This window comes from Olea europaea, chromosome 1, assembly GCF_002742605.1.
Source record: "Olea europaea var. sylvestris chromosome 1, O_europaea_v1, whole genome shotgun sequence".
Classification (NCBI taxonomy): Eukaryota; Viridiplantae; Streptophyta; class Magnoliopsida; order Lamiales; family Oleaceae; genus Olea; species Olea europaea.
In genome coordinates this window covers 1,535,570-1,546,298 of record NC_036237.1, presented here as the reverse complement: position 1 = coordinate 1,546,298, position 10,729 = coordinate 1,535,570, and the positions used below count along the sequence as shown (strand labels likewise).

At 41.7% G+C, this 10,729-nt stretch overlaps 1 protein-coding gene across 1 annotated transcript in view; it reads left to right on the top strand.

The window, feature by feature from the left end:
- LOC111401706 (LRR receptor-like serine/threonine-protein kinase) overlaps positions 1-1,761 on the top strand; it is a 3,125-nt gene extending 1,364 nt beyond the window's left edge. Inside the window, exons 2-3 of the mRNA XM_023029603.1 lie at positions 10-958; positions 1,052-1,761. Coding sequence (XP_022885371.1) covers positions 10-958; positions 1,052-1,548 — 1,446 coding nt within the window. The 3' untranslated portion in view covers positions 1,549-1,761. The remainder of the gene's footprint in view (positions 1-9; positions 959-1,051) is intronic.
- The last annotated feature ends 8,968 nt before the right edge of the window (positions 1,762-10,729 follow it).

The window sequence follows — 10,729 nt, the reverse complement described above, 5'->3', positions numbered from 1 at the left end:
TTGGATAAGCTTGGAGTTTTGGACCTTTCTTACAACCAGCTATCTGGGGACCTTCATTATCTCACCGAACTTCAAAATCTTGTGGTGTTGAATGTGTCAAATAATCAGTTCTCGGGACATGTGCCTGAGACGTCATTCTTCGCCAAGCTGCCACTTAGCGTTCTAGCTGGCAATCCCGAGCTGTGCTTTTCGGGTAATGCGTGCTCTGCCGACAAGGTTGGCGCCACTAAACACGCGGCCAGGGTGGCAATGGTGGTGTTGCTCAGTACTGCATGCGTCCTACTATTGGCTGCACTCTACATTATCCTCGGAGGCAAAATGCGGGGACGTGGTGCCCACAATTCTGATTTGGACAGCGTCGGCGATGTGGAGTTAGGCCCGCCATGGGAGGTCACAGTGTACCAAAAGCTTGATTTCTCAATTGTTGATGTGACCAAGTGCTTGACAGCTGTCAATGTGATTGGTCGCGGTCGATCGGGCATAGTTTATCGAGCAAACATTCCATCAGGATTAGTTATTGCTGTAAAAAGATTCCGGGTATCGGAAAAGTGCTCTGCATCGACATTTTCGTCTGAGATTACAACGTTAGCTCGCATTCGACACCGGAACATCGTTAGACTATTAGGTTGGGCAGCTAACCGGAGCACCAAGCTATTGTTCTACGACTACATGCCTAATGGTACATTAGGTTCATTGTTGCACGAGGGATGTGGAGGCGTACTCGAGTGGGAAACTCGTTTCAATGTTGCTCTAGGAGTGGCAGAGGGTTTAGCCTACTTACACCACGACTGTGTGCCCCCGATCCTCCACCGAGACGTCAAGGCACACAACATTCTCTTGGGGGATCGGTATGAACCATGTATGGCTGATTTTGGGCTTGCCAGGTTCATCGAGGAAGAAAATGCTTCATTTTCAGCAAACCCCCAATTTGCTGGATCATATGGCTACTTTGCTCCTGGTATATTTTAAATTAACTATAACTTCTGTTACTTGTCTAAATCCAAGTTTATATCTGGCATGAAAGACTAAAAATTGTTTCTTTTGGTCGTAGAATATGCTTGCATGGTCAAAATTACTGAGAAGAGCGACGTCTATAGTTATGGAGTCGTGTTGCTAGAAATCATAACTGGAAAGAAACCAGTTGACCCATCATTCCCTGATGAACAACACGTGATTCAATGGGTTCGGGATCACCTAAAGAGTAGAAAGAACCCTGTTGATATCATTGATCAAAAGCTTCAAGGCAATCCAGACACACAAATTCAAGAAATACTCCAAGGCCTCGGAATAGCCCTACTCTGCACCAGTAACCGGGCAGAGGATCGCCCAACAATGAAAGACGTCGTGGCCTTATTAAAGGAAATCCGGCATGAGCAGACTACAGTAAGTGAATCCCACAAGACAGCCAGCATATCATCTAAAATCTCCAAAGTTCCATCGAATTCATCCCCATCAGTGACCCCAGCTCAGTTGCTCGTGCAAGGGTCGTCTAATTGCTCGTTCACTTACTCCTCTTCCTCAGCAAGTTACAACACAGTACATCAATAATTTGTGCAATGTAACATTAAGAGTAGAACAGCACTGTAAAAAGTACTTCTAAGTGTTTAGGTTCAGCCGAGTGTATAGCAACCTAACAAAATTAGTTCTATCAAGTGGATGAGTCTGTGATTTAATTACAACGATCCAACTCTTTTGTTGCCTATTCAAGCATTTACACAATATGCTAACATTAATTCTTGTGTGTAAGCTGTGCTTATTCAAGCATTGTATTGTTATTTTATGCCCAATCAAAATAACCTGCCACATGGTACACAACAACCGAAAAATATCGAGCTGACATGGTGAGGAGAAAAAAAACACGAGCGTTAACAAAAGACTTCTTTGCCCTCTAGTCAACGAAGTCAAAGACATGTTCATGTCCAAAAGTTCAACAAAACGCACTTAAAGAAAATAGTTTAAATGTAAATATCCCAAGAACGCCAACTTGAGACGCTAGAACACAAAACTTGAAAGCTTAAACTTAGCTTGATTGTTTAGAAAACCCCATCTTCTAAACTAAAAAATTATAGTACTAAATCGTTATGCGTTTCTTTCACTCATACAATAACCAGATTTTTTAGTGACCTCCCAACATAATCTGACATAGACAACTCTCTTTCTTAAGTACATCTTATTTGAAGAAGAAAAATATTTCCCAAAAATTCAATTCACAATTAATGCATTCAGAAATACATGTGCTTCTAATTATCCACCTCATATTGAAAAGACTAGTCCCATGTGCATGAGTGTATAGGATATCAACCTTTAACAGGTTGCTTTGTGCACGAGCTCTTATCTATCATTTTATATGAAAAGGGATTCCAAGATGTCTCGATGGGGGCATTTGTACCCTTTTTCTCTCTTCTCAAAATTGTTGACGATTTCGAAGATAATCTCTCTCTCTCTCTCTCTCTGGGTAGAGAGATAAGTTTACGTGTGGTTGGATTTTGGGGTTGGGGCAGGCAGGGACAGACCATAGTAGCCAAGTCTCAAGTTCATCCCAATTTTTTAACTTCATTATATGGGTTCAAACGTAATAACCTTAAAACTCTATGTTGACGTATTAGAAATTTTAGTACACCTTAATATGCAGTTCCGACTCTACCTTTGGAGGTGGAGGAGCGGACGGGAATGACAGAATGATTGATTGAACGCGTGAACAATTCAACCCATCTCCTAACCCATTATATGTCACTTTTCTTGTTTCATAATCATACAAGATGAGAATGTGCTTCTTGCATTCCATGTTAATCAAGGAGGACCCCCACTACATAATAAAGGTGCGTACTAACTAGTACCTATTTAAAAAATGAAATACCTCTTATATCCTCTTTCCAATTCCTTGCTAGTCTATTTATTGCGGCTTTCTCCAACCCTATGGAATAAAATATGAAAATAAAAATAGTTGTGCAGGATAATGTGGTCACTTTAACATTATCCTTATCCCTTCTAGGATCGTCCATTAGCAAGATTGAACCTAGATATGACAATGGCGATGCCTTGAAACAAAGTGGCCACCGAGTCAACTTTTCATTTCCGTCATGCTCCGTGTGTTATGGCCTCTAATGAAGATAAATAACATTATTACTTTGTTTACTCATTTGAGTTTTTCTTGTCAACAAAAAGTACTCAATGAACGGTGTGCTATATGTATATAATATGTTTACGTACATCATGTGGTGGAATATGATTGTGTCAAAAATGTTGAATTATTACTTATATAAAAGTAACATTATTTTTTGGTTAATATCAAAATTTTTGGGCCCGCTTTTAGACATGATTGGCCCTAAAGACTAGAGCCGTACATGCATTTTTGTGGGGGCTAGAGTGAAGGACGTCATTGCATACAACAAAATATTGGTTTGGTCTCACGTGAAGAGCGCACGTGCAAGTACACACATTTACCTCCTTTTAAGTGTAATCGAAAGCCCACGTGACTAAAATCTGGATGTACAACTTTTTGATGCCATAATATTAACAAAGAGACAGGAAAGGATGTAGAAAAGATTCCCAGCTCCAATAACTGATGAGGACATTCCTTATTGGGCCGTTTGTTTGGGCCATTTACTTATGTTTTATATCTATTTATTTAGACTTTATGTTTTATTGGATTTATATGTGTTTGGTCTAAAACCCACAATTATTAGGTTTATTTTTGTTATTTATACTAGTGGTAGATTGTGCGTTGCACGATGACTGTTATAATTTTGTAAAAAATATCATTATAATGGTTATCTATTTCAAAACAGGTAAATATTTTATTATACAGCATCAATAATTTGAATAAATGGGTCTATGAAATGTTGGTACATATGGATAATCACCTTTATATATTAAATTATTCACAAATGGTTCACATAATTATGGGTCTAATCATGAAACAAAATTATTCATATGATGAAATACATGGCTTTAGGGTAGTAATGCATGGAGCGGTTCAACCATCACGAGCCTATAGGTTTGGTTGAGTAGAGCCAAGATATGATCGGCAAATGAAGTTCATTGACTTGGAGAGCTGGCCCTACTCACGTTGATATAACTAATATGATGTAAACATTAAGTGCATTTTATCGTCATATAAACATCTTGGGCAAGAATTTTTTGGTACATGAATGCAAGTTAAATTATGAAAACTAAATTAATCAACTTGCGACCATAAAAATTGAAAAAAAGAAGGGAAAAGCCATAGCCAAAAGCATATAATGATCAGTGTAGAACGGGAAAAACTCAAAACGTCAAAATGCATTGTTGCGAGATAAGAAGTATAAGAGGCATTAAGCACAGCCACATATCCTATGGTGCGGAATCATTCAAAAATTGCTTACTACATACAAAGAGGCTGTGAATGATTGACTAGTAGAACCAGCTCTAGAAGTCTATACAGAAATCCTCAAGTGCAGTGCAATTTAAAGAAACATTCTATTTATCAATGTGAATAGGGCCATATATCCTTACTGTCAATTCAAAGAAACATTCTATTTATCAACGTGAAGATATTCCAAAACCTTCAGAATTTCTTTCAAGATAGACCCAATGGCTAACTCTACGAATTCATTAGGATATGTTATCTTCATGAGATGTAGGCAAGAACCACTGGCCATAAAAGGCATTATCACCAAAAGGTGCCCCGGGGCATAGTCCAGTGGTTCAAGGACAGAAGTGAAGTAGTCTCAACCTTGCTGACAACCGCAGTGTGAGGGTTCAATTCTCGAGATATGGAATTGGACTCTTTGTGGGCACTAGTGTATGGGCAAACTCTTGTTTCCTGGCCTGCTAGGGCACATTCCGCGATTTACCTCCCTCACGATACTCCAGAAACGGGGGCAGTGGAAGCCCTCAAGGTTGGGATTCAACCTTCATTATCACCCAAAGGTTGTAGTTGACAACAAAAGAACCAAATGCTCTGATCACATTAGGATGATTGATTAAGCTCAGTTTTTGAGCTTTCCTCCGAATAAAAATACGACCAAAGCTACTCAACATGTTAATTATTTTGATGCAAAGAATTTGACCGTGAACAAAGAACCTACAAAGAATCAGTTGCGGCTAACCATCCAACAGGGTCACATATGGTAAATTAAATTGCAACTCCTACACTCATTAAAATTTTTTTAGTGAGAATTCTACGTATGTTATGCCATTTACTTTTATTGGATCACAAGATAGTTTCTCATGTACGAATGTGCTGTGTGATTTAATCATACAATAGATCCATACATGCAGAACCATCTTGCTCACTGGAAATTTTTTTAAACAACATAGGAATTGGAAGTGAAATTGCCACTGGTGACCCTGTCGGAGTGTTAACTATAACTGTTAAATATGAATGACGAACTTTATGAACAGAATTCGTATTAGAAATGCATCTATAGTTATTAAAGGAGCAAATGAAAAAAGAAAAATTGTAACTAAATTTACGTATAAGGCTATACAAGCATAAAACAAACTTTGTTATTAAAGTTCCACCTTCCGTTTCCAGCATATATATCATTTGGGTACCCAACTGTCAAATACAGATTGATGATTAAAGATTAGTTGTAGCATTCTTACAAACATCAAGAAAGCCAGATTTTAGTATAATTGATTTGTAGATATACAACTCACAATCCCCGTTATAATTTAAGAAGTTCATCTTGTAAAATTTGTTATTTGTCTAAGGACTGAAAAATCAGTAGGAAGAATGTATAAGAAAGAAAAGTATTTGCCATCAATACACAGCCACAATGAGATATAGTAACACATTGTAACAAAACCTCGGGAAGTATGTAATCCAAGATTAATATTCAAAAGGAAGTGTCAATACCTTCCCTTTCTTGGTGAGCGTGAATGGACTCGATCTGCTGAATTTCCATCCGAGGAAGGTACAATCTGTGCAATACCAATTTACATCCAGCCATCGAATGACAGAGTGAGATGAAAGAGATGAAGAATGCTCTTTTGCCTAATAATTCTGATGGCACTCCATTGATGAACAACATATCAAACATTAGATTTATCCAGAAGCATGAAAAATATAACTGGAACCAGAAATGTGAAGTCAAGACGTTGACAATTTCAGATAATCCTTTTTTCTGGGTTGTGTGCGAAATTCAACATGTAAGACAAAAACGATAATAATTGTTACGTGTTGACACATTTGGCCAACCTACTTCTCCGGAATCACGTGGCATCTTATCCGATGCCCCCAGGCCAAAAGGAGTTGACCAGTATACTATAACAACACCAGACGTGACCCAAGTGCTGACGCCGAAGTTAATATGCCGAGGTGATCTTGTAGCCGAGGCCCTTCCCTCCGAGGCCCAATCTTCTCCGAGGTCCTGAGGCTTTAAACAACACTCCTCCCCAGAGATCCGGTTATACACAAGGATCCTTCTTGATTGATTGATGGGACACACATCAGAGTGCAAATGTCTTGTCTTGTCTTATCAATGTAATGGCAGAGCTATCGATTAATAAATGTATAGCAGACTATGAAGTCAAATATGATACCTATAATTTGACATGTAGACTTACGAGATGAGGCCACGTGTACTTCCAACCAAATGCCACTATCTAAGTTGTAATACTATAAATACTCCTTTATGCATCTCTCATGAGGAGATGCATGGGGGTAATGCAAGATTCAACACAAGAACAAATATAACATTCTTTACATTTTACTCTCTTGCAACACACACGAATCCATACACGTATTCTACAAACATCGATTGGTAATTATTGTACAATCGTTATGCAAATATTTCGTCGGATTCCGAACATTCTCGTCCCGCGTCTTTGAGTCTCTCCCACGCCCCATTTTACTACTAGTTCTAGACCGTCCACGTGTCTTAGCGTGTTGGATCAGGCTTACGTGTGCCCGGGTGGATCCGATATTTGTTGGCAATATATTCTGGGGTCAACAGATTGTCACCGTCTGTAGAAAATCATACTATAACCACGAGCAACCATGTGGAGAAAGCTTATCGAAAAGAATATTTGGACATCCCGCTTGAAAAAGGATTTGTTCCTGGAAAAGAACAAGTGGAAGCCCCATAACTTGGCAACAATTTGAAGTTGGAACAAAAAAGAATGAGCTCAGAAGAGGATGTATCCCTAGGAGGGTAATAGAAAATGTGGGAATGCCACACGTGCAGCTCGGCATCGACCTCACCACCACCACAAAAGAGGTGGCATGCGGATGACCGCTCAGTTGTTGAGAGAGATGGCCACCATGGCTGCAAACATGAAGGACATTGCTAGCCAAAACATGGCCATGAGAGAACTCATGGCCCAAATGCAGAGCCAATGAGGCTTCCCTATTCCTCCCTATGCACCCTAATGACATTACGACCAAGATGAGGAAGTCTAAAGCCAAAGGGCTATATCATCAGAATACAGCCGAGGCAGAAGCCCTATGGAGAGGGAAGTAGAAGTTGATGTTTCCTCCAATTATGCTGCAGGCCAACCTACCGAGGCCCGGTATAATCAGGACAACTTTCCATCAGCATATGAGCTAGAATAAAGACCTAGGAGGTCTAACAGCGTGTTTGACAGAATTAGCCCCGCGAAATCGAGGCACGGGCAACAGCAACAACACCAACGCGAGCGTCGAAATAGACCATAGCCCTCACTTCCAATGGCTCATCAGTCGAAGGAAAGGCATGAAAATGCTTTCCGTGCTGCTTTGCCTAGAAACATGTGCCAAAGGAAAGAATAGGAGGCTAGGACTCAAGCTGAACCCTCTCATCAGCCATCCAAGTAAGAGGCTGAAGAAAACAATGACTCGGATGAGCAGCAAATGTCCAGCGACTTGGACGATGACGATGACGATGACGATGAAAATCTCCCGTTTTCAAGGAAACTAAGAAATGCCCAGGTTTCGAGCCACTATGTGATGCCCAAAATACCAAAATATGATGGGAGAGGCAACCCGGAGAAACACCTAAGCGCTTATAAAACTCATATGACCCTTAGAGGTGCCACCCCAGCTATGAAGTATAGAGCTTTTCATTTGACACTTAGTAGAGCGACTGAAATTTGGTATAGTCGACTGCCACCTAAGAGCATAAAGAGTTGGCTAGAGTTTAAGAACACTTTTCTAAAAATGTTTGTAGTGAGGAAAGAGGGAGAAGTCCCTATCCAGCGCCTCCAAGACATGAGGCAGGTGCATGAAGAATCCCTAAAAAGCTTTTTATCACTCTTTACTAACGAAATGATGTACTACATGCAAGTTATCGATCATAAGGCTTTATCAGTCCTAAGAGGAGGTTTGAGTATGAACACTCTGTTTTGGAGGGACGTGCGAAACCAAGATCCCACCACTTATAACGCCCTGTTTGAAATGATGAGGTGGGAGATTATCAATGAGGAGCTAATTGAACGTAGGAATCGGGCCAGCAGAGGCCTCCCACCTCAATAGAGACAGTGCGCCAGGGGACCGACCTCCCACTTGATAAACCACCAGATGAACCCGCCTGGTAATGGAAATTCAGGGCAAGCACTTGTCACAACCACTTTGAATGCAGTCTCAACTTTGGCATATGAAGATGTCAATCCAACTGCTACCGACCCCTAAGTAGGAACTTCACAACAGGCCCTCCATAGAGAAAGAGGCCGGGGTGCGGTTCAGGGCCTAGGAATAGGCCTAATCAGAACCCCCTTATTATTGTACGTATCATCGCTCCTACGGTCATGACACGCCCGAGTGTCAAGAGTATGCATACCGCAACTGGCGAGAACACTCTCAAGATAGAAGGAATGAATCGCCACAAGCGAACAGAAAGAGGCCCCTATTCACGAGGTGGATACCATATTTGGAGGCCCTTACGTGAGAGATGAAACCTGGAATGCAAAATGAAACTACGCCCGAGAGGCTAAACACTTCCCGCTAACCAGTTATATCGTGGACAGCAGCTCCCGAAAAAACTAAGTACCACCCATTGTCTTCACCCAAGAGGACTTTGAAGGGGTTTACTACCCCTATTGTGATGTACTTGTAATAAGGATTGTTGTGGCCCGAAATGGGCTCAAGCGAATGCTAGTAGACAATGACAACTCCGTTAACATCCTGTTTAGGTCCACCTTAGATAAGATGATCGTGGACCACGAGCTAACGCCCACAACCACTCCTCTCTATGGATTTACCGGAGATAGTATCACTCTGAGAGGAAAAATAACGTTGGCGGTAGAGATAGGAGAGTCCCCCAAACCACCATAAACTTCATGGAATTCCTTATTGTAGACAGCCGGTCAGCTTACCACAGAGTCTTGGGTAGACCAGCCTTGAAGGAGTTAGGAGCCGTCACCTCCTCCACCACTTATGCATGAAACTCCGAACTGAGAATAGGGTGATAACAGTGAGAGGTGACCAAAGAGGATCCAGAGAATGCTACCTAAGCTCCATCAGAAAGGTTGAGCATCGAGACTTACATGCCATCCTGACTGATGTGGATATGACAGACGTCTTAAGTAAGGCCCCTCCTAAACGAGAGGATGTTGACATGATTGATGCACCTCCCGAGCAGGAAGAACTCTCCATGATTGATGAGATCAATCCTCGTGTGATTGAACATGAACCCCAAACAACTCTGGTTGAAGAACTAGAAAGCTTCCCGATCGACCCCCGTGACCCCGCGAAGGTGTTGAAAGTAGGCATAGGCCTGGGCAACGACATGAAAGAAAAATTGAAAGACTTTCTCTGCAAGAACCTTGACGTCTTTGCTTGGAGGCATGAGTACATGGTTGGCATAGACCCCAAGGTCAGCTGTCACCATCTACAGATAAATCCTGAGGTTGCCCCGCACCGACAGAAGAGAAGAGCCCTCAACCTAGAAAGGTATGAGGCTTTGAAAGAAGAAGTGCAGAAGCTAATCAAGAATGGCTTCATCAGAGAGGCTATCTACTCGAAGTGGCTCTCCAACCCGGTGCTAGTCAAGAAGCATAATGGTAAGTGGAGGGTATGTATCAATTTTACAAATCTCAACAAGGCATGCCCTAAAGACAGCTTTCCACTTTCGAGAATTGATCAATTGGTAGACTCCACGGCCCAGCATGAGCTCATGAATTTCATGGACACCTACTCTGGCTATAACCAAATACTTATGTATCCGGCCGATGAGGAGAACATCTCATTTCTCACTGACAGAGGCCTTTACGGCTACAAGATGAAGCCCTTTGGGTTGAAAAATGCCAGGACCACTCTTTAAACTCGTGAGTAGCAAGGACTCCAAACTACTTGCAATAGTACCAATTAAGCACCTGCTCACGCCATCAAATGAGGCACCTGAAGTGATGTGGGTCGAAGGAACCCCCACCTGGATGCAACCTATCATAGCCTACCTAAAGGACTAGATCCTACCCACTAACAAAGATGATGCCTACAAACTGAGAAGGAGGTCAGCTCATTTCCTCTTCATTGATGACAAATTCTACAAAAGAAGCTTCTCTTCCCCACTTCTTCGCTGCGTTGGGGGGAGACGAGGCCACCTACATTCTAAAGAAAATCCACGAAGGTGTTTGTGGAAATCACTCAGGAGGACTAGCTTTGACACAAAAGGTACTAAGGCAAGGGTACTACTAGCCCACCTTGAGAAAGGATGCGCTTCAATTCGTGCGCAAGTATGACAAGTGCCGACGATTTTCTCCCATTCAGAGGCAACCCTCATAGGAGCTAACGACCATCTCCAGCCCATGACCCTTCTCCAAGTTGGCC